Source organism: Hipposideros armiger, unplaced genomic scaffold (assembly GCF_001890085.2).
Source record: "Hipposideros armiger isolate ML-2016 unplaced genomic scaffold, ASM189008v1 scaffold_1658, whole genome shotgun sequence".
In the NCBI taxonomy this organism is placed as follows: domain Eukaryota; kingdom Metazoa; phylum Chordata; class Mammalia; order Chiroptera; family Hipposideridae; genus Hipposideros; species Hipposideros armiger.
Window position 1 is genome coordinate 35,833 of NW_017733008.1, and position 25,119 is coordinate 60,951.

General features: G+C 35.7%; 1 protein-coding gene and 1 pseudogene across 1 annotated transcript in view; one reads left to right on the plus strand and one right to left on the minus strand.

The window, feature by feature from the left end:
* Positions 1-25,119, minus strand: part of LOC109377948 (mitogen-activated protein kinase 10) — a 113,838-nt gene that overhangs the window by 23,239 nt on the left and 65,480 nt on the right. The window contains exons 3-7 of the mRNA XM_019634427.1: positions 8,490-8,619; positions 4,477-4,535; positions 3,478-3,616; positions 2,610-2,775; positions 118-189 (exon numbers count right to left, since the gene is read on the minus strand). Coding sequence (XP_019489972.1) covers positions 118-189; positions 2,610-2,775; positions 3,478-3,616; positions 4,477-4,535; positions 8,490-8,619 — 566 coding nt within the window. The remainder of the gene's footprint in view (positions 1-117; positions 190-2,609; positions 2,776-3,477; positions 3,617-4,476; positions 4,536-8,489; positions 8,620-25,119) is intronic.
* The window catches only part of LOC109377947 (tropomyosin alpha-4 chain pseudogene), a 32,286-nt pseudogene continuing 17,912 nt past the window's right edge, over positions 10,746-25,119 (plus strand).

Sequence of the window (25,119 nt, forward strand, 5' to 3'; positions counted from 1 at the left end):
AATTATACCACTTACCCAACTTTTTGCTTCTATCTTTACTCTCCTGGTAAAATCATTATGTGTTTAAAGGGACAGAGAACAAAACAGGTAAAGCTGCAGCAAAAGGTACAAGGATACAGTCCCTTCCTGGAAAGAGGATTTTGTGGCGAACCATTTCTCCCATAATGCATCCCACAGACCATATATCCACTAGAACAGGAGAGAGGGAAGCGAAGAAAAGGGAGGAGAGTCAAGTTAACTAAGATCATCAATTTCTGAAGGAGGAGGAAAAAGAACAGTTTGATTAGAAGGTACAATTTTTGTTTCCTACCAAAAATGGGCCAAAAAAGTAAATTGAAACCAGCACTATAAGATTATTCTAGTATGAGAACTCAAATTAATTTTAAAAAATTACTTTATGGGTGCCTTGAATTGCCTCATTAGTGCCAGCAAGTGGTGACATGGAAAAGCAGCACCTAAACCAAAAGTATCTTAATCTACCCGTAGGGCTGGCTGTTTCCATTTTCTTTTCTTATTCAGTTATGTGGACTAGCGGAATGATTTTTTATTTTCTGTTTTTCACTTTTCGGTACATGCAACCAAGGCATTCCAACCAAATCCAAGAAACTAGGAAATGGCTGAAACCATAGTTTAAAGGGAGAAGTATTGGAATCCCTAATACTCAGGACTTAGTTTTTCCTTCAGAAGTAATCCTTGTAAAAAAACATCAATTTTCATTTCAATTTGAAATATTTCAAGAAAAACATATATGATTAATTAGCATGTTATAAAATAGTCATCTAGAAATAAAGTGGAAAAAGTTATTAAAGGTGTTAAAAAAAGGTGTTATATATAATACATATATTTATTTCTCAGTTGTCATTTGTACTTGTTAACCAAACATGCTGCACCTTCTCTTACCAATCTTTCCCCTCTTCCAACTGGCTTTTTAGTAGGACAAAGGGGACTTTTGGACAAAAACATTAAGCTGAAATGCTTCTAGGGGAAGGAAGGCAGGGTTAGGTGCACAGGTTAGCGGGCATGCCTGAAGTTGGAGCAAGCGGGTTTTTCTGCATGATAACCTTCTTCCCATACCTAAGTGGGACAATAGCACAAGAGTGCTTGGTATGGCTTCTCTATAGATCTAGAGATGCCAGAAAACTAAGGCAGCAACGTGCAACCCTTTGTTGTGAGGAAAGGAAAAGGCACGAGATTGTGCACCATTTTTGCAGCAAGGATCTGAAAAGCCGTAATAGGCAAAGTCAGACCCCCGCACACCCTTGCAGACCCTTGATTTCTTGAACTTGTGAATTGGTTCCCCTTTGATTTTTAAAAAGTAATTTGTGAAGAATGTATTCAAACATCTTCTTTTCCAAAACATTAGATGTGGTATTGCCTTGGGAAGAGGACTAGATTTGCCTGTTCCAAGTCAAAAGGTTAACAGAATTCTGCCATTGTCCATCAAAGTGAACCTGGCCTTCCTAAGAGCTGACTTTTTTTCCTTCTGCTATACAAATACACAAAAGCATTGCCTCTCTTCTAATCTGGAAGTACTCAAAGAAATTTTTTAAAACTTTGGTGGCCAGGAAATTTTCGTAGAAGTACCCTGTAGCACCTACACATAAAAATACAATGATAATTATTTTTATAGAACTTATAAAAACAGACCACTAGGACTAAATAGAGTAGAATATAAAAGTAAGTATGAAAGGTATATTGAATAACTATAACAATCCCAGTCCTACTTTAAAACTACTTGAATTCCTAAATATATTTGATATGTTTTTAATATGCTGTATTACTTGTTGAAGATATTCTTTTCAAAATAATATATTGCAATAATATGTAAATTATTGCATATAAAATACCTTCATTTGATAAAGATATTTTATAAATCCTTCATTTGAATCAATAAAATCAAATTGGAATACATTTTGAAAATTCTTTCCATCTTTTAAAGTGCTCATGAATTCTAGATTTTCTTTACGAAAGCAGTAATATAAAATATTTTTCTCTCTGTGAGTTTTGGAATTTATAAAAACCTACTAGGCAATTGCTACCTTAAATATTATACTTACAGAGAAGTTTAAAGTATTAAAGAAACTCTTATCCAACTTGAACATTTGGATTATTCTAAATTGACTATGCATTGAGAATTTGTAAAGATTCTCACTCCAAGGGTTTGTGGTGTATTTTGTTTATCTTTTCCTAGGACTAGAGCAATTGCTCTAATATATAAAAGAAAGCCAAATGGTTAAATGCAATAGATAGATTTCTTCCCATTTTCATACTCAATTTGAGCTGAGCTGCAACCCAAATAGCGATTTTTCTTAGTATCTACAGCATGTGTGCTCATTAGTATCCACTTGACTGTTTAGTCAGACTCCATTTACAATTCTTTTTAGCTATATCATTTTAGTGTTCTTCAAGCTAAGCTTACTTCTCAGAAACATTTTTAATGAGTGATTCTTATTAGTAGTTTTTTTTAACAACCCTTTGAATATGAAAGCTGGCAGTCCTGCTTAAAAATAATATTCATATACGTGAAAGAGAACATTACTCTTGGCTATCTGAAACATGTACTTATTTTCTTCACAGTCTTTGTGGCTGCTACTCAGAAGCATCCCTACCGTTCTCCTTGTAACCCATTCCCAGGATGACCTCGGGAGCTCTGTAATAACGTGTCACCACATAAGGAGTCATCATGAAGCTTGTGCCCGCCGTCCTGGCCAGTCCGAAGTCGAGGATTTTCAATGTACAATCAGACTTGACTACAATGTTACTTGGTTTTAAATCCTGAGAATAGAAACAGAAGAAATTAAAAGCCAGCATCATATGGAACTTGCAATTTCCATCTACTCAATCAACATGGCAGTCTTCCAATAGCACTGATGGGACCCCCCTCACTGCAGAGCCCTACATAAAGCAAATGATTACTGCCCTAAAAGAATTTACAATTATTTTTCAGATTTTTAAAAAATATCCTCAGAATTTTTTTTTAAAATGCAGAAGAGAACTATACTATAATTTTTACAATGTAGTCTCATCTTGGGAAAAGATTTTAGAAAAAACACATATCATTTATCATCATCTGTTAGCTTTCTCTTTTTGGCAACATAAACCTTTCATCTTATATTTCATTTCTAGGCCTGACAGAAGAGCAGACCAGGGCAGCTGTTTTTATGCTGTCAGAAACAAACCGTGTAAATGAACTGTCTTATTTCAATTGCACAAATGACCTCTGCCAATCAAGGGGCTAGAAAACATGAAGCTTCTCAGAAGCTGATTCTCAAAGTGCTGAAACAAAATGATAAAATCAACTACAGTATAGCTAAAGTTTCCTTCTATATATTAGTGAACTATGTGCTAATTCAAACATAAAAGGAATTAGGAGGAACGGTATATTTAACCAAGCCCACTGCATTAAGAAAATCATCCGCAGTTGTTTTCATTTCTCCAAAAGCATCTTAATTATAATTCTGGAGTAGGGGTTCTTACCCTGTGAATAATTCCAGCAGAGTGAAGGTGCTTGATGCCACACAACATTTGGTATAGAAGGTAAGACATTCGCTCATGGTCTAACTCCATCTGAATCACCTGACACAAGTTGGCATCCATCAGTTCCATTACTAAATAACTGGAAAGTAAATCCACAATTTAGTTCCAGATTACAAGACCTGTGAAGTCCTTCAAACAAGTCAGAATCCTCTCCTAAATCTGTAGTCTTCTGAACTTCTCAGCTCTACATTTGACTGAATTAAGAATGTGAAAAATGTCCAAGTTTTGCATGTTAGCTGTTAGCCATGATAACTCTAAGGTTGCTAACAGAAGAAGCATTGATTAATGTGTGCCTCCTGCCCATATATTTTTCTACTTTCCTCTTGTTCTCACTTTCCCCTGAATTTCCTGAACTCTGTCCCGAGTATTATGATTACAGAAAAGAATTTTTATTTTTTTCAGAATAGCCTCTTCCATTAAATACAGTATGTCTGTGTTAAATTAAAAAATGCATCTGCGTTAAACATGCAATGCATCTGTGCCAGGATTCACTTCTTCTCCTGTCCTTATTGCTACTATACTTCTAAGTAGATTACTTTTTTTACACAAAATCAAAGGCACCACAAAAATAGAGATACAGATTAAAGATAATTTTTATCATGTATCTCGTATAATTTTCAAAGTAAATTTACTCATTCTAGAAAGATTACGGAATCAATTAATAATAATAAATACATAATAAATAATAAGCCTCCCCTGACTGAACAAAGAACATGGAACAACAAAGTACAAAGAGCCAGAAAAGCAGAAAGAAGCAGAAGTGTCTTTCCAGGAAGTAACAGCAGACACAGAACCTTGTGTCCTATTGCTGGATCCTTTTCATTTCCCGCCAGCTCCCTTTGAGTTCCACATGGCGTTTCATCTATTTGACTTTTGTCAATTTCCCTTGAGTTATTTGAGAGCTCTTCTCTCCCTTCTTTTATGAGTTTTGTTACTTACACATCTTGGAATTCCTCCAGCGTTTTCTGGGGTGTGAAGACATTTAATAAACTAATAATCTGGAAAAGAGACAGTGGAAGAGACAGAGGAAGGAGAGGAAGAAAAAGAATGAATTATTTAAAAGCATCTTTAAACCAGAGCTTTTTTTTTTTTCCAACTCAAAGTCACACACTTGTGTGGAAATAGGAAAGTTGGAAAAAAATGTCTAGAACTGTCTCACAGAATATAGAAAAACGTACTCAAAAAGGACATACATTGTGTCTTTAGGGTAAAATGTAATTAAAAAGCTCAAATTCTTAGGTAAAAGAGTCAGAGGACATATATAATTGTGATATTGCTTTAGAGTATGGTTCTCTTTGGTAGAATATAGAGCTGAATGTAATTTTAAAAAGGAGGAAAGTGAGGCAGCAATGAAACACCCAACAAGACTTAGTAAGCCCATATTTTTCCTCCAAATACGCAAGGTAGTATTCTAATTCAAGTTGGTGCTCTAATCAAGGTAAAACTATAATTCAAGATATTTTCTGTGTTGTTACTTTAGTTTTGTTTTTTTCTATTTCCCACTCAAATTATTTAAGCTAATGTTCCAATTGCATGTGTAAGGAAAGGTATATCTTGGATGATATCAATGATGAATTTAGTGAAAAATGTAAAAGAGGTATTAATATTCTATTTCTTAAACTTGTTTCCTGCTTTATTTTATATATTAGATAGTACAGAAGTTTACCTTATAGCATAAGTAAATTTCAAAAAAAACCTTTTGTCACATTTCCAAATAAATTGCTTACATAAATAACTCAAAATGTTCTTGCAGCTTCATATTCTGTACTAATGTGCTAGTGGGAAATAAAAATAAAAAATATAGATAACAATCTTCTACTCACAGGATAGATGTAACTATTTCATAAAAATTGAATAAGTACAAGTTTAATATTTATACATCTTTGAAACATGAATTAATGAATTTCAGTAAACTTCATAAGTGGTACTGAAACATATGAAGTAATAAAAATAAAACAAAATTATTTTAAACACCTGAGAAATATAGTCAATTGTAAGGAATACTTTTAGGCCTTGGGTAGTTTTCACTTGTTGAGGAATTATTAAGAAAAAAGTCATAATAATGTCCAATATTTTCATATATATGTAATATATATATATATATATATATATATATATATATATATATATATATATATATATATATGGCAATGGTTATAACATATCCAAAAAAAACCCAAGATCATCTCTTCTATAGCAAACTTGCAGTATGGAATATGCACATAGAAATAAAATTGTTTCAAACATTCTTTAAAATTTGTGATTAAAGTACCTTGTTACCCTGTATGCTTAATTATAGTGTGTGTTGAAAAATGCCTATGTGGCACATCTCTCATTGAAACATACATAGTGGGTCTGTTTTTCTAGTATTTTATCAGTCTTGGAAAGTAATTCATTGTTGATATTTGTTCAAAGAAAAACATCAGAGACCATGCATAGGACATGTGCACATACAACACACATATAACCCTTAAAGATGGAAAAATGCGAACTCATATCACCTGGTGAATAAATAATCTAGGTAATCTAAATTAATCTAGAAAATAGCATTGCAATTTTAAATAAATCAAGATGTATTATTTTAAAAGATAAGTTCCCCACTATGCATTCTTATTTTCACTTTTCCTATACTTTTATGTTTAAATCACCTTCATCTTCTTTGATTTCCCTTTGAGATTTCTCCTCTGTTCTTTATTTGCTTCCTTATAAATTCTAATTCCTACTAATAAGCAATTAAAAATCTTGTCTTCAGAAATAGATCATCACAGGTATTTCCATTTTATGGGAACAGTTTCCAAGCAGGAATCTGATTGAGTTTCTTTATTCCAGGATCTTAAAATGCACAGATGTGAATCAATGTTTGTCATGGCCCCACAATCAGTTCCTAGAATTAAGTATTCATTTTCTAAATGGATTTTCTTCTCTATTATTAAAGACTTATTTGGGATTACTTCACTGTGTTGCTTTCCACAGCATTAACAGAATTCTACATTCTTACTGCTTTTAGCTAATATTACAAGTACTAGAGTGAAATTTACATTTGGTTGTAAGTAAACTTCTTTTCTGTTAACAAGTTCCAGAAATATAGTTCAGTGAACTTATGCACATACATGCATACAAACACAAACACAAGCGGGCAGCAGGTAGGATGCTATTAATAAATTATCATTTCAATTTGGAACTCCTTTTCTAGGTATCGTAAATGTGAACCTCCATATTTCACATCAATGTGAACTGCCCCATCAAGAACATGGGGTAGGATTCCCTCAAATTAAGTGGAAATTTCTTCACAATGTATTTATTGCATTATAAGGGCTGGAAGGAGGATTAAGGGAATATAAACATATGACAACACAAACTGTAATATCAAAACTTTCCATACGGTTGCTTCATTGCCCATATCCATCCATCCCCCATTGCCCACGGTATTTCTCAACCTCTTTGCCATCATAAAAATAGATTGCATTGGTCATGTGGTTAATCTTGCTCCTGCCTTTATTTAACATACTGAAAGAACAAATTGCTTTAGTAGAATGACTTTTCTTAGGAATTATCCTTTTCATCATTTGTATACTCCTTTTTAGAAATATCATGTTCCTTGCATGTCCAAATTAAAGAAAGGTACATACTTCATAAAATTTTCCTTTCTTGGTTAACCTATTTAAGAGAGGAAACCTACCCCACTGACATGGACCAGAATTTATGTTCCTCATTTTGTTTTCCCTGATAGCACTTGTCGAACACTCCATACATTTACCCATCAGTTTTGTAGGCTGCCTTTCTCTACCAGTACAACATGAGCTCTGCGTGGGCAGGAATCTGTTTCTTATCTTCACTGCTATAGTCTTAGCATCTACATCACCCAGACCCATACCAGACACATTTTATTCATTCAATAAATATTTGTCAAATGACTGAACTAAAACATCATTGGAGTAGAGTAATAGAGGCAAACAGAAGCACTGTCATTGGGCCTGAATCCACATATTTGCATGTCAAATATCTTTCAACTGAACATTCATACATTCGCTTTTTCTTAGTGTGATTGATAGAAAAATTCACTTCTTTATAAAACTACACTGATAATTTCATATATTTTGTGTGATTTTCATACTTTAGAAAAACCCCATAGGGGATTACCATAGCTATTGTTTTTATAGTTTTATTATAATAATGTATAACTTATTTTATTGTACATTTGTATGCAATAAATTCTATGTACTATGTTTATTATAATTTATTAATAAACAATAGTCATTGAAATAATGAATTATCTTTCATTTACTCTTACTAAGAAGAGCGGGAGCAGAGAAAGAATTCTAGAGGCCTTTGCCTATGGTTAAAGAAGCTTATGCTCTGAAGAGAAGAACATCCTGTAATAATGTACCCTACTGAGTCCCAATGAGAAATGTTCTTGTTGATTCTGTTCTGAAGTGCTTAGCAGATATGTCCCTGCACAGTTTCCCAACCCTACTAAAAACAAGGTGCCAAAGCACAGTGTGTACACTGAACAATTTGAGGCCATTGCCAGACTATAGCTAAAAGAAAAAGGAGATAAAAACCTTCACCTGTTCATAATCAAGTTTGAATTGAAAAGAAATGCAGCATATTGTTTTGCAGGAGAGTCTTGGTTATTGGTTTTGTTTTAATTTTGGAAAAGCTTGAAGCTCTCTGGTTAATTTGCAGCAAAATAACCAAATATGGTTAATTTCATAACAGGGAAATACCTATAAAATTCATCCCCTCCACGCCATATGGTTTGTAGATGATTTTTAAGCGGAAAGCTACCATGAGGACAATGAAATTAAATGTAGCATATGGGCAGGATAAACAACCTTAAGAGACAGAAATTGCAAAGTAAAGAAAGCCTTTCCTACTCAAGTTGGCATACTGATTTTCTTTCCCTGATCTCACAACCTCCCACTGCCAGAGGTTTAAAAATAAAAACTCACATTTTTATGGTTCACACACTTCATGAGGACCAGTTCCCGGTAAGCTCTCTTGGCGTGTGTTTGGTTCTGAAACGGTCTGCTGAGCTTCTTAATGGCCACATTTCTATCAAGGACAGCATCATATGCAGCACTGCAGAGATCCAAGAGAAATCCAGAGTTACAAACAAAGTTTTCCTTAGAATTTCTGCCTACAGAACTAAGGATATGCTTTAAAAAACTATTACTTTGGAATCCTACTCAGATACCTTCTCCTCGGGTAACGTCAATCAGGCTGTAAAAATAGATATAAAAATGACCACTATAAAAATATTCTATGGGCCGGCCGAGTTGCTCAGTTGGTTAAGAGTGCAAGCTCTGAGCAACAGGATCGCCAGTTCGATTCCCACATGGGCCAGTGAGCTGTGCCTGAGCTCAGCTGCCGCTGAGCTAGTGAGAGCCCATGCTCTTAAAAACAAGGTTGCCGGCTGGTCTCCCACATGGAATGGTGGGCTGTTCCCCCCACAACTAAAATTGAATATGGCATCTTGAGCTGAGCAGCCGCAAGCTGCCAACAGGCGGCCAGTTGGCTCAGTGTGCAACAAGGTTGCCAGTTAGACTCCCACATGGGATAGTCGACTATGTTGCACCCTATTCTAATCCCCCCCAACCCCAGAACCCCACAACTAGATTGAAAGCGGCGACTGGATTTAGAGCTGAGCTTGTACCTTCCACAACTAAGACTGAAAGACAACAACTTGACTTGGAGCTGATGGGTCCTGGAAAAACACAATATTCCCCTTCCCAATTCCCCAACACTGTTTCCCTCACCAATTCCCAAATAAAAGTCCTTTAAAAAAATTCTACGTGCTAGGAAATAAAAAAAACAAAAGAAAAGAAAAGAAGAAAAAGATTATCTTGAAAAGAATACAGCATATAATTGCATCAGTGAGTGGGGACAAAAGAAGGAGAAGTGCTCAGTTTCCCCACTAGCTAAGCGATGTGATGGTGGCACGTCATTTCATCTCCTTGGGCTTGAATTTCTCATCTATTAATATGTGATATGTAGGTTTTCTCTAGCTATAAAATTGCATCTTTCTTTTGTCATTTTAACTGGATATTCTTTTTCCCCATTCACAGGAACGAGTTTTTAAGGTGTGATGTTAATTGCCATGAAAGAAAGCGCAGGTTGGTTGATACTCAAGGTTCACTCACTAAAAATAACAAAGATCAAATTAGAAAATGCAATCAGAGGGAACTGCAGAAGCATAAAGAGCTGCATTTAAATACAAAAACAGAAATAAATGTTACTACCATTTGAAGCTTTCAAACTATTTGAGAATGATAATGTGACATGGTTTGAAAAAGGAATCAATATATGGTACTGTTTCTCCCATACACAGAATACATGGGTCTGGGATCAAATGAGGAAATGAGTCTGTTCTTACTATTACTATTATACCTAATGACCCACTCACAAAAAGCTTTTCCCCATCCCTGCAACTCTGGGTTGTGCTGGATTGAATGAAACAGCAGCTAGTGTCCCCAACAATTGATCTATTGAATTGGAAGTGACATTAATCATTTAGGACTCATGCCACTAAACCAAAAGAAAAACAAAAGGGATTCCTGTGTTGTAAAATAATGATGCATTCACAGGATGAGGTTGGGCAAAGTCTTAGAGTTCATCTGATCCATGCCTCCACATAGTACTTACTCCTCTCCAAAATATCTCCATCAAAAGCAAGACCAGTCTCTGCTTGGGTATCCCCAAGAATAGGGAACCTATAACACGAAGGGTAGCTCTTCCTGTGGTTGGACAGCTTTGAGAGTTAAGAATGTCATCATTCAATGAGCACAGGTGTCTCTCTATGGCTTCTGTTGGTTACTGTCAGCCCTCTCTTCCAGGGCAACTCAAAATAAAGTATTCCTTTTTAATTATGATACACCCATAATGTTCAAAATCCATTAAAAAATGAAACACAATTCCTGGCCTACTCTAATACACTCAATAACTCTTAGCTTTTCTTGTCTTTCCTCTAAGTCTTTTCTTTTTTAAGCTAACTGTCACTAGTGTCCTACCACCATTTGTCAGAATGTGTTTTCAAGGCCCATCACCATCTGGTCAGTTTCCTCTAAATATATTCCATTCTGTCAAATATCCTCTGAAAAGGTGGACCCTGCACTAAATAAACATTGCTGCTCTAGGCGTGAAGTGTCAGTGAAGATTAGGGTAGGGCCGTCAACCCCTTCATTCATTCATTCACTTGCCCATTCGTTATGTTGACAGTTAATACAGGTAAGTCTAGCCTGGCTTCTTGGATAGCTATTATACATCACACACAGTGAGCCTGTGTGAAATACAAATGGTGTCTTTTAAAAAAAAAAATGTGTGCTGCTATTAAACTCTGTATGTCAGCACTGGTGCTTCTTTTCTTGTTGGCTCTCGTGAACCTACCAGTGGCAGCACAGGTCATGAAAAGAGTCAGAGGGACCTGCATCATATATGCAGTGTACAAGGACAACAGATTTGGAAATTAAATACAGAAATTAAACTTGCTTTCTAAAGGTAATAAATTGTATCAGCAGGAAACTGTTCAGAACAGTCGCCTAAAAAGGAAAGACTACATTGTAATCCAAAACAACTTAGGTGAAATCATTAAAATATCTAAAGAAAGAATAGCCATCGGCCATGTCTAAAGGAGTCAGAGGTACATTTGGGCTCTGCCTGGCCAAATAAGAATGTGCCCTCGCAGGTAGGTGAGTCCAGAGACGCAGTCGGCCAGCGGATGATCCCGCCTCGTGATGACTAGCAGAGACTGCAACCAGTTAGCAGTCTGATCAGCGTCTTCGCTGATTCATCCTCTGCAGTCAGCATTCTGCTCATCAGACTCTCCTTTAAATGGTGCATGAAGAAAACTGCCCATATGTGGTCCGTTTGACTGTTACATTTCTCATAATTTAATAAACTGGCATCTGGTTTTACATGGGAGTCTTTAGTGAAGCGTGTCAATGTGAGTTCGAGTCCCTGAGATACTGACCAGATCCTGCAGGCAGTGGGCCAGCCTTCGACTTCAATTGGAATAACTGAGAAAATGCCATCCCCTGGCTTTCTTGGCAGGTACACCGCTAGCCAGATTCCCCTAGAAATGTTATGGCATCTTCCTCCCTCTGGTACCTCTTCCTAGAAGCGCTTTTAGGTATGATTCTCAGCATTGCTGCTTACTACAACTGTGGAGCTATGAGCAAGCCATTTGCACTTTCTGGCATCAGTTTCCTCATGTTTGTCATAGAGATAATAAAAGACTGTTACAAGGAATAAACAAGGTAGTAATGTATCTATAGGGCCACACCTAGAGTCTGCACTCAGGTGCACTCAATAAATATAGACTATTGCTAGTTTTTTTTTGTTTTCTGTTGTTTTTTTTTTAATTTTAGCTGAGCCATCCTGCCATCTGTTGGCAGTTCAGCGGCTACTCAGCTCGGGCTGGGACTCGAACCGCTGTTGCTCAGAGCTCAAACTCTTGCGCGAGCTCTTAACCAACTGAGCTACTCAGCTGGCCCAGACTATTGCTAGTTTTAAAATCAATGTCCTTTCTGGAGTCCTGGTGTAATACAGGGCAAGATAAAGTATAAGTTTCTACAGCATGTGTTATAATTGGACATATGTCTACTAATTGGCATTTTTAAATCTGTCTACTCAGTACAAATCCATTCAACTGTACCACTACCTTGTTTGTCCCATGATATAAAAGTTTGGAGCAAAAACCATGTTGAAATCGAGATGTATTATAGCCATACAGTTGTATTACTTACCACTTATAATAAGCTACCCAGTATGATTTGTTTTTAATGAACCCCCCCCCCATTCCCAGTGATCGCTGCATCCTTTCCTAATGACACACAGGGTATCTTTTCTAACCAATACTAAGATCAATGTCAAGTTCAGCAGGTGTCTCTTAGGACCTCTTTCTTCCCTCTGAAGGAATAAGAATATTTGTCGTCTACAGCTGTGTGAAATACTATGGTTTGGCTCCCTGAAATTTCCATTTGACCCCTTGTATCACGCCTTCCTGCATGAAAGGGACTTAAGAGTTAAATGTATAATTAATTCCCAGATGCTTTCACAGCTAACGCTTGGAATTACAATAAGGTCCTGCCACGCAGGTGCAACTGTGAGCGATTTGTAAGTCAAAAGTGAGGGTTGTCCTCTTCTAACATTTCTTGGTTGGCAAGCAAGGTCTCATGGAGAGGTGAGATTTTCTTCTGAGGCAATGATTCATGTCATTCTGCGGAATCCTGGGTGAAAGGAGCTAAAGTACAGGCAGCAGAGGACGCCAGGTCCCAGTGCCCAGTCACCAGCGTGAAGGAGGAGTGAGGGCAGCAGTCATGAGCGCACAGCTCCAGCTCCGTGATTCCCGAATCTCAGTTATAATCATGTTCTGAAAACTCGATGGCTGTAGGATGCTCTCAGAGGCAGAAACTTCCCTGCTGTTTCAGCCTCTAGTGTCTGGGAGTCATTCCGGGAAGCCCAGGCTGGAGATCGCCACTCCAGGCCTTGCAATGATTTCACGAGCACCTGATTTACCACATTAAATCTCTGCCTACTTAAAATGTTTCTGTCTCCTGCCATGAACCCCGGCTGACACTACACTCTTTCCCATTTTCTGTAATTCCTTAGTGATTACTGGCAGCAGTTTAACAAACACATCTGAAATTGGCATCATTGGTGCGGTACAGTCACAAATTAATGTCTGAAAGTTTTTTGTTACTCTTGAGTCATCTTCTCTTAAGGGTCTTGGTCCATAGAATCTCACTGTTTTTTTTGTTCAGTAGTTTCTCATTATTTTATCTTCATGAAGGTTAAAAAAAAATAAAAAGATTTTCCAGAAACTCTCCAGCTATTTTGCTGAAAATATTCCAGCAATTTTTTGAACTACGGTACTAACTCGGCTTCACTTCTACCAGGTTTATTTGTAAATGTAAGATACAGCCTTCTGTTGTTATGCTCCTGCCATTTAATACAGTTTTATGATGCTATAAAGCTGTTTACCTCTTTAAATATATTTATATAAATACATACACACACACACACACGCACATCCCTGCACAGAAGTCTTATTCTCAACATATTTATCAGTCTTTTTTTTCTTCTGGCAATTGCAGACAATCTCTTGTACAAATATCCTTCTTCCTAAATCAAAATCATGTACTTAATAATTTTTGTTATTACCCTTACTTTTCACATTTAAAATGTTCTTGATCATATTCACACGTTTGTGAGCAAAAACAAACAAAAAATGAACTTTATCTCTTTAAAGAAAAATAATTTAACATTGGAGCATCTAAAACATCTTAAGCCACAGCCCAGCAACCCAAATTCTGTCCTGGGGTACATGCTGCACCCTTCATTGCTCTTTTCCCATATTCTCAGATTCTTATTTTGACCTTTTCGAAAGGCCTAGACCTTAGTTGAAAGCTATCAAAAAGTCTCTACCCAGTGCCCTCAAATATCTTATTTTCATGCCCAAACATTATAATCCCTAGAGAGGCCATCGATATACTGATTCCACCATTGAGCACCATGTTGGTAAGCCTGCCAAACTCACCTCTGTCTTGGGCTTTTGAAATTGTTCCTGCTTCTGCCAGGAATGCTCTTTCTCACATCCTCACTTGCCTGTTCCCATACTGTGACTCATGTTTCAGCCCAAATATCATCTCCACAGTAGAGGTCCTTCCTATTCACCCCATCAAAAGCCAATAGTTGTTTTGTTTTGTTTTTTATTGATTATTTTTGTCTTTGAATTGCTTGGCTGTATTAGTTTGGTTATATTATGCTATGGATGCTTTTGATTACAGTAGAACTCTGACGAATAGTGACTTAAGTAATAAAGATATTAACTATATTATATAACAGAAAGTCTAGAAGTATGCATATCCAGGTTTCAGGGATACATTATAATTGTTTTGGCCCTAGGCTGTTCTAGCTTCTGATTTTCTGCAAATTTGTTCTCAACATACTGAAAAAAATAAAAAGCTAATTATAGAACTGCATACATTTCAAAGGGAACTGTAGGTGCTGTCGTGCACTGCTAAGATTCCCCTCCAGAAATAAAGGACATATTGTCCCAGCTGCTGGAGTGCTGCTGGCAGACAGCCCCTGAACTCTTGGCCCCTTTAGGTACAGCCTCAACCCTCTTTATGGGCAGCCTTCATTCAGTGATTGATGAACACGGGACGATAAGAGCCTGGCCAGCTTGCCCCAGCTCAGGATGGCTGGTAAGGCTCCTTCCATCATTAGAACTCCCAGGAGGGTTGGCTAAGGCCTCTACTGAGATTGCATTACAGCCGAACTTCTGCCTCTGCTTCTTTTTCCTTCCTTTTCACAGGTGTTAACCCCAAGAACACTCCCTAATAAATCTCCTGCATGCAATCACCATCTCAAAGTGTATTTTCTGGGGAATACAACATTTGACAAGCAGTAACTCATCGTCAAAATATAGTAATAAACCATGGAGTTCACTGGAATCATTCTCTAAGCAAAAGGCAGGGTCTAGTTCTGGATGAAGGCAGGAAAACTCAGAGCTCAACATAAAGAAAAGTCATTTCACCTATGCAACAAACTAACCTAGATGATCAAGCCTAGTTACATAGATTTTGATCAAAACTAATTTGCACTCAAGGGACAACACAGTTGAAGCAGGGTAGCATATGGGGCTCAGATGCCAAGCTCTCAAAAACAGCAGGTCTAGAAAACATCAGAAATTGAACTAGCATATTACAGCCATTCAGCAAACTACTGATGGGAGATCACACAAAGACTTACCACCTTGATGAAGAATATAGGACCATACTAAACAAACTCATCACCACAGAAATTAGAACAGGATATAAATTTAATATTAGAAATCAATTGCATTTTTATACATGAAAAACAAACTATCAGAAAGAGAAACTAAGAAAACAATCTCATTTACAATTGCATCAAAAGAAACAAAATACCTAGGAATAAATTTAATCAAGGAGGTGAAAGACCTATATTCTGAAAACTATAAGACATTGATGAAAGAGATTGAAGAAGATACAAATAAGTGAAAGCATATACCGTGTTCATTGATAGGAAGAATTAACATAGTTAAAATAGCCATAGTACCCAAAACAATCTACAGATTCAATGCAATCCCTATCAGAATATCAAAGGCATTTTTCACAGAACTAGAACAAATAATCCTAAAATTTATATGAAACGACAAAAGACCTTGAATAGCTAAAGCAATCTTGAGAATGAAGAACGAAGCTGGTGGTATCATGTTACTTGATATTAAACTATACTACAAGGCAATAGTAATCAAAACAGCATGGTAATGGCATAAAAACAGACACAGATCAATAGAACAGAGTAAAGAGCCCAGAAATAAACCCATGCCTATTCGGTCAATTAATCTATGACAAAGGAGGCAAGAACATACAATGGGATAAAAATACATAGTCTCTTCAATAAATAGTGTTGGGAAAACCGGACACATACATGCAAAAACAATGAAACAAAACCACTTCCTTATACCATATACAAGAATAAACTCAAAATGGATTAAAGACTTAAATGTAAGACCCAAAACCATAAAACTCCTAGAAGAAAACATAGGCAGCAAACTCTTTGACATTGCTCTTAGTAATATGTTTTTGGCTATGTCTCCTCAGGCAAGGGAAACAAACAAAAAAAGTAAACAAATGGAACTACATCAAACTAAAGAGTTTTTGAATAGTGAAGGAAGCCATCAACAAAACAAAAAGACAACCTAGTGAATCGGAGAAGATATTCGCCAGTGATATATCTGATAAGGGGTCAATATCCAAAATATGTAAAGAACTCACATACCTTACATCAAAAATACAAGCAGCCTGATTTAAAAAAATGGGCAGAGGACCTGAATAGACATTTCTCCAAAGAGGACATACAGATGGCAAATAGACATTAATGGATGTTCAACATACAAAATCATCAGGGAAATGTAAATTAAAATCACAATGAGATATCACCTCACACCTGTCAGAATGGCTATCATCTCAAAATCAACAAACAAGTGTTGCTGAGGATATGGAGAAAAGGGAACCCTCATGCACTCTTGGTGGAATTGCAAATTGGAGCACCACTATTAAAAACCATATGGAGGTTCCTCAAAAAATTAAAAACAGAACTACTTTATGACCTAGCAATTCCACTCCTGGGTATTTATCTGATGAAATCCAAAACACAAATGTAAAAAGATATATGCATCTCTATGTTAATTGCAGCATTACTTACAATAGCCAAGGTATGGAAGCAATCCAAGTATCCATCAATAAATGATTAATGATTAAAGAGGTGGTACATACATACAATGCAATATTACTGTACCATAAAAAAATAATGAAATCTTACCATTTGCGACAACATGAATGGACCTAGAGAGTATTATGCTAAGTGAAATAAGTCATACAGAGAAAAATAAATACCATATGATTTCACTTATATGTGGAATCTAAAAAACAAAATAAATGAACAAACAAAACAGAAACAAGCTCATAGATGGAGAACAAATTGACAGTTGCCAGATAGTAAGGGGTTGAGGGCTAGGTGAAAAAGGTGAAGGGATTAAGAACTACAAAATTGGCAAATATAAAATAGTCATGGGGGTGTAAAGTACAGCATAGAGAATATACATAATCAATAATACTATAATAACTATGTATGGTGTCAGGTGGGTACTAGACTTATTGGGGGATCACTTTGTAAGTTATATAAATACCTAATCACTATGTTGTACACTTGAAACTAATAAAATATTGTATGTCAACTGTAATTAAAAAATTAAAAATAAAAATAAAATATACTGAAAGAAAGAAAAAAAGAAAGAGAGAAAGAAAGAAATAAATGAACATAAAAAAAGATGGCTGCCCCAAGCACCAGGCAAGCATATTCTTGGAGATCAAGATGAGTCACATAGGTCCAAACAAATTGTAATATTCTACGAATCAAAATAGAATTTGTAAGTGCCCAGATTTGTAAATATTTTTATACATACATGGTTAGAATAACTTTGTTACAAAATTTTGGAGACAAAGCTGATGTTGAAACAACAACAACAAAATAAAGATGCTTCCACAGAGCAATCGGCATTTTCCTGGCATTCTTCCTAATTCTGATTGAATAACAAAGTTCTATAAATAAGTCCTAATTTTTGGATGCATTTTTTTTTTCTGTAAAATCACTTGGTAATCTTTAATCATCATATTCAGTAAAATGGAGCACTCTAACACGTCAGCTCTTGAAACTTTTAGGGAATAGCTATTACTATAAACAAAACTTGCAAATAAAAGCACACTAAAATGTGCTGAAAGGAACTGAACAAATCAAACTAAATATTGAGTTCTCAAAAACAGAACAAGATTCAATTTTTAAGTTCCATAAATGTGCCGTAGAACATCTTAATTTGTGAGAATAACCTTTTGATAGAGTTTCTAATTTTAGGATATATTTATATTCTATATGGAGCTCTTAATTTCAGATTATGTATATTCTATACAATATCAGAATATGATTATAAAAGCCTATAATTTTTCAGCATCTAAGTTTGGAAAACCATTAAAAATATCACAAACACATGCAACCTATTTGACAAATTTTGTCTTACAGTATTATTTATTGATAAAGGAACTCTAAATGAAGAGGGGGACTGTTTCTATGAAAAAAAACTTGGCCAAAACACTTAATAATAAACAAATTAAAATTGAAAATATTTTCAATTTAGCGAAATGTTCTTTCCAGGCACACCTAAGCCCCTTTAGAGAGTATGTATATATTCTCTCTCTCTCTCTCTCTCTCTCTCTCTCTCTCTCTCTCTCTCTCTCTCTCTCTATATATATATATATATATATATATATATATATATATATATATATATATATATATATATCAAGAATAATTCTTTTTAGGTTTTATTTTTAATATTTAGGTAACCTATGGAAATACATTTCTAAATAGTTGTGCTTTTTAAGAATAAGTTAAACAAATTTCAGTAATAGTATTTTTACATCCATCAATATATTTTAGTGTGACCATTCATTGTCAAAATTTTCCCAAATTAGAGATAAATGGTCTCCCACTGCTCATGACCACTGTGCTTCTGGTTGATGAGGCATTTACACATTGTTTCTATGTGTTCAGATGGAAGAGGCAGAAGCAAGGAACTGCTCTTCCAGGGTTACTGCTACATTCCCACCCTTTGCCGTTTTCTGGCAGTGAAAATGCAAATTATGATATATGTTCAATATTTTGGTTTTAACAAGATTTCCTTTAGAAATCTACATGGCAACTCAGGTGAGTATCAGAAACTGGATATGTCTGAGTTCGCTAAGGAGTGGAAGCTTATTGAGCACATCATCTTTACTTGTGCAAGTGACTCCACTCTGACCCAGTGACTCAGATTGGCCTTGTAGTAAGAATGTGCTATATCTAAAGTTAAGGAACTAAAAACAGTAAGATGTCCCTTTGGCTCACAGGTTAGTACCATTTCTTGACACTTGAAAAGTGGATGAGCTCTATTAAGTGATCCACAGGAATCACAAATGGTTCCTGCACACAGGACACTTAATTATGATAGGAATAAACTCCATTGCCCAGCCCATGGGCCTACTCTCTCTTCCTCCAAGCCTGCACCAGCCCAGGATTTCTGGCTTCATGACTGCCCCCCAATAACTAGTCTGACAACTGCTGCAGTACTGAGAGCTATGAATGGCCCCAAACAGCTCCCAACACTTACATCTAAAAATGTACATTCGCTATCACTAATGCCCCCGGACTTCTTTCCTTTGTTACTTACTCTGTCCCTCTTGGTGTACTACTTATCTTTTCTTTATTCACTTCCCTACTCTGATATTTGGGCTGATATTTATGAAATAGAATTCTCTCTGCAACAGTTAATGTCTGTATCATAGTTATGGTATACTTATCATATACTGCCTTTTATTGCATGTTTGTTTGTTTGTTTTCTGTCTTCAAAGTTGTGGTGCTCCTTAACGGCCAAAATCCTGAAGGATTTAGCTCTGTATCATCTAAATATTACATGAAATTATATTTGCTACTGCTAAATGTTTATTCCCAGGGTTTTAAATATTAGGAAGAAGACATTATATAAGCTAAAGGACAAAAGTTTAAATCAACTAAGCATCATGTTTTAAAATGATGCTGTGTTACACAGATGCCAAGACGTGATCTCTAGCTAAAACATCTTTCTCAAAGCTCCTGACTCGCATATACAACTGTCTACCTCTAACTTGATGTCTCAGACATACCTGCAAATTAATATGCTGACGCTGAACAGACCTTTGACTTCTCTCTTAACCTTAAATTGCCCTCTTCCAACCTTTCCCTTAAACACCCATTTGTTCAAGTGTAGAAGTCATCTTGATATTTCTCTTCTCATCTCCTCCCCTTATCCAACCATGAAGATGTACTGTATTTACCTTCGAAGTATATTTTCAATCCACTTACCTCTAACTCCATTTCCCTTACCGTGTGTCACATATACTACAGAGATTGTCACCAAGGTAGCCTCCTGCATTAATTCTTGCTTCTCTCCAATCTATGCCTCACCATCATCAATCTCATTATATCTGAATTGGGCTATCCTTGTCACATTATTGGTTTTCATTTTTTTTATTAGTTTCAAGTATACAAAGCAATGTAATAGTTAGACATTTACACCCCTCACAAAGTGATAACCCCCCTCCCCAAGCTACTACCCTTCTGACATCTTATATAACTGTTACAATACCACTATCTTCCTTATGCTATACTCCACCTCCTGTGACTATATATATATATATATATATTTTCTTATAGTTGACATACAATATTATTCTACTTCAGCTTCAGTTATACAACACATTGGTCAGGCATCTACACAGTCTATGAAGTGATCCCCCTGACAAGTCCAGGGCCCGTCTGACACCTTACGTAATCTTTACAACGTTGTTGATTATGTTCCCCAGACTGTATTTCATATCCCCATGACTATATTGTGTCTACTAATTTGCTCTTTCTAATCCCTTCACCTTATCCCCATCCCATCTAGCAATCACAGTTTTTCTTCCTGAGTCTATTTCTGTTTTGTTCGTTCATTTATTCCATTCTTTAGATTCCCCACATAAGTGAGATTATATGGTATTTGTCTTTCTCAGTCTGACTTATTTCACTTAGCATAATATTCTCAAGTCTTGCCGAATTATTTTGTGTCTGAGAATCCTGCTTATTTTTATTACTTATCAAGAAAATGTCTTGAGTAACACAGCATTAATAAAATAACTAATAGAACCCATAAAGTTGTTATGAAATTAAGTTAGCTTAACTTAAACAACAACAACAACAACAAACTATCCTACTACTTGACTGTAAGTCCCAGGAGGGCAGGAGCCACATGAGTCGTGATAATGCTTCCCGCCCCCCCCTTTATTGAGATATAACTGACATATTGTATTAGTTTATTTTTAAAAGGCACAGAGAGAAATTTATTACAATATCATGACAATGAAAATATGAAGACAATGTGTCCAGATCTTGGTGAATGGTACATTAACCCAATGAAATATCATGCTGCATAGAAAATGATAAGTAGGAAGAATTAAAGAATTCTGGGAGGGAAAGCCCATACGAACTGCTGCCAAACTAGACCCAAGCCTAGGACCTAGAACAGAGCTTTGTCCTTTGCTATCCCCACCTGTAGGACATTCAGTGTCTTATGCACAATTCTTCTCCAGCAGGAATAACTGGCAGGCAGGAGAGGTGGGGTGGGAGACCAGGCCCCAGGAAGTGGAGTTGAGTAGTGGAAAGGGGTGTGTTCAATGTTTCGTTACAGTAGGGTTTTTCGTGTTTTCTTTCTTCAGTGACAGTTGACATTCAATATTATTATATATTAGTTTCAGGTGTACAGCACAGTACTTAGACATTTACGTAATTTATGCAGATTCCCCCGAATCAGTCTATTCTCTACCTGGCACTATACATAGTTGTTGCAACATTGCTGACTATATTCCCTATGCTGTACTTTATGTCCCCATGACTACTTTCTAACTAATTTGTATTTCTTAATACTGTCACCTTTTTCATGCAGCTCCCAAATCCTCCTCCCCTCTGGCAACCATCATTTTGTTCTCTGTATCCATAAGTCTGTTTCTGCTTTGTTTGCTCATTTATTTTGTTCTTTAGACTCCACATGTAAGTGAGATCATATGGTTTTGTCTTTCTCAATCTGACTTATTTCCTCTAGGTCTATTCATGTTGTCACAAATGATGAGATTCCATTCTTTTTTATGGCACAGTAGTATTTCATTGTATATATGTACCACCTCTTCTTTATCCAATTGTCTGTTGATGGACAGTTGGGTTGCTTCCATATCTTGACTATTGTAAATAGCACTGCAGTGAACATCGAGGTGCATGTATCTTTTCAAATTAGTGTTTTGGATTTCTTTGGGAAAATACCCAAAAGTGGAATTTCTGGATCATAAGGTAGTTCTATTTTTAATTTTTTTGAGGAACTTCCAAACAGTTTCCACAGTAGCTGAACCAATTTGCAATCCTACCAACAGTGCATGAGGGTTCCCTTTTCTCCACACCCTCGCCAACACTTGTTTTTGTTAATTTATTGATGATAGCCATTCTGAAAGGTGTGAGGTGATATCTCATTGTGGTTTTGATTTGCATTTATCTAATGATTAATCACACTGAGCATCTTTTCACATATCTATTGACCATCTGTATGTCCTCTTTGGAGAAATGTCTATTCAAGTCTTCTGCCCATTTTTTAACTGGATTATTTGTTTTGTTGCTGTTGAGTTGTATGAGTTTTTTTATAAATTTTGGATATTAACCTTTTATTGGGTATAACATTGGTGAATATCTTCTCCCATTCAGTAGGCTGCCTTTTCATTTTGTTGATAATATTGCATTAGTTTATATGTATATATTGCAAAATGATTACCACAAGTTTAGTTAATATTCATCACCTCACAGAGTTACAATCTTTTTTTTCTTGTAATGAGAACTTTTAAGATCTACTTCCTTAGGAACTTTCAAATATACAATATTGTTACCTATAGTCACAATTACATCCCCAAACCTACTTATGTGTAACTGGAAGTTTGTACCTTTTGAACAGCTTTACCCATCCCCCCCTGCTCCTCCCACCCACATCTCTGGCAACTACCAATATGTTCTCTGTATCTACACATATGAGTTCGATTATTTTAGGTTCCACATGTGAGAGCACATAGTATTTGCCTTTCTCTGTCTGACTTACTTCACTTATCAGAATGCCCTTGAGGTCCATCCATGTTGCTATAAATGGCAGGATTTCCTTCTTTTTTATGGCTGAATAATATTCAATTGTATATACAATATTTTCTTTATCCAGTCATCCATCAGTGAATGCATAGGTTGTTTCCATGTCTTGGCTATTGTAAATAATACTGCAATGAGAATTTTGTTTGCCTTTGCATTGAGATTATAGTTCAGTGTCTGACATATAGTTGACCTTACATAAGTACTTGTAAACTAATTGATAATTGAAGTACTCCTAATGGTATAGCCAAGTGAATTTATAGGTCTGTGAAGCCTAGGTAAACCCAAAATGGGAAGAGTTGATAAAATTGTTGACTCCAGATCAAAGAAGAACTATGCATAGGCCATTTTGATTGTATTACAGTGTTATTCAAGTGATCCTAGAAACCAAGATTGGGTTGTTTCCAGTAAGAAGTTTATTATTAATGTAGCACAGGCTGTTGTTAACTTAGGCTGGAAAGACCCTGGGTTTCTAAGTTTTATGCATGCAATAATCTTATAAAATAGGCATTCTTATTATCCCCATTGTTCAGGTGACAAAACAAAGCTTAATAATAACAAGCAGTATTTATTAGTTCTAAGCACGTTTTTTTCTCTCTCATTTGCTTCTATAGCTCTTAATACTTTATACATACTAACTCACTTGATCCTGACTAAAACCATATGAAAAGAGTATTATTGGAATCTTGTTGTAGTTATTTTTACTATTCTTGCACCTTTTCTATAAGTTTGAAATAAAGGTAAAACATTTTTGGTGTGTGTGGTGGGGGGGGGAGAACAACACACATTTGAAAAATTAAGATGTAATTGATATCATATAACTGTGAAACTGTGAGATCTCTTAATTTTCCTTCAGTTTTTCTGGAACTTATTAAAATTTTCTATATTTTCTTTGTTATTGCTGTTATTAAAGCAAAAACTACACATATTTGCAAGCCATTCCACTAAGATTGCAGCCTTTCTGATTCTAATTTTACAGTTAATTAATTCATTCTTTCATTCATTTATACATTTTATCAACAAACAGTTAAATAATATTTAGTTAATCGAAAAAGTTGATACAAATTTCTTTATGATAATAACTATAATTTGCATTTATTTCTGAACAGCTGTTAACACTAACTTGCTGTATACTTATAGAAATTTGGTGAACTAGAGCTAAGGAAACTGAGACACAGAATGGTTAAATAACTTACAAAAAATTAGTACATGAGTGATCTAGGGGTCAAATTCACTCCTATTGAAGTTTTACTCCTTGATTCACAACAGAAACAATATTGAGCTTCCAGGAAATATTAAAAACCAAAACCATAGAAAAGTCACAAAATTGTTTTTGATAAGACTGATTTATTTGAGAAATATGTGGTAAAACCAGATAAATGGCTAGTAAATTATACAGATGTTAGTTGTTTTTTGTTAGTTTTAAACAAACATGGGTATAGTTCAGACAAGGTTTGGTCTATATAGTATTCTCATATAACCCATATCCCTAAGAATTCTAAACTGTGATAGAAAATTGGCACATTGAGACTACACAATGGGATTTCTTTGCACAACTATCAAAAAAGTACCACACCAATCAAATACGAGTACTGATTTTACTCTTAAATGCATGACCACCTCTTGTGCTCTTCATCACCTTCCTGTTGGTTGGAGCCATTGGCAATCTGTTACGGACCCCAAATGGACTTTCTGCCCAGCTGATTTTAACGGCCCTCCCACGGCATCCTGCTTTTGTGGTTTTATGTGCACCCAGTTTAGGAACTCAAGGCACCCAACACTCTTAAGCACCAAAATGGAAAAGAGATTAATGTTCTCCTTGTGATGCAGCCTGAGTTTAGAGAAATGTCAGGATGTGTAAGCTTCATTTTAACAATAAAAATTATCTCCTCACAAAGGTTCTTTCTGTGTCACTGGTAAAAATGAAAGTATTGTGTATGCACGTGTGTGTGTGCATGTGCACATGTATGTACATATGTATTATTAATCATCTTATTCCAGGATATCACATCAATATATAAGTGAAACCTTTTGAACAGATATTCTGTGTCCCCTGGGATTATAAAAATAGTACCTTTCTTTGTCTTTTGGTTAAGCACTATAGGAGAATGGAATTATATTGTGGCATTTCTTTTTAATTTTAACTAATACTCATTTTTGAAAACAAAGTTCATTTAAGGCTGTTGTATAGTTATCTCTTCATTCATTCAACAAAAATGTACTGATCTTCTACCATGTATCTATTTTTACTTATTGGATATTTTTATTTGGAAA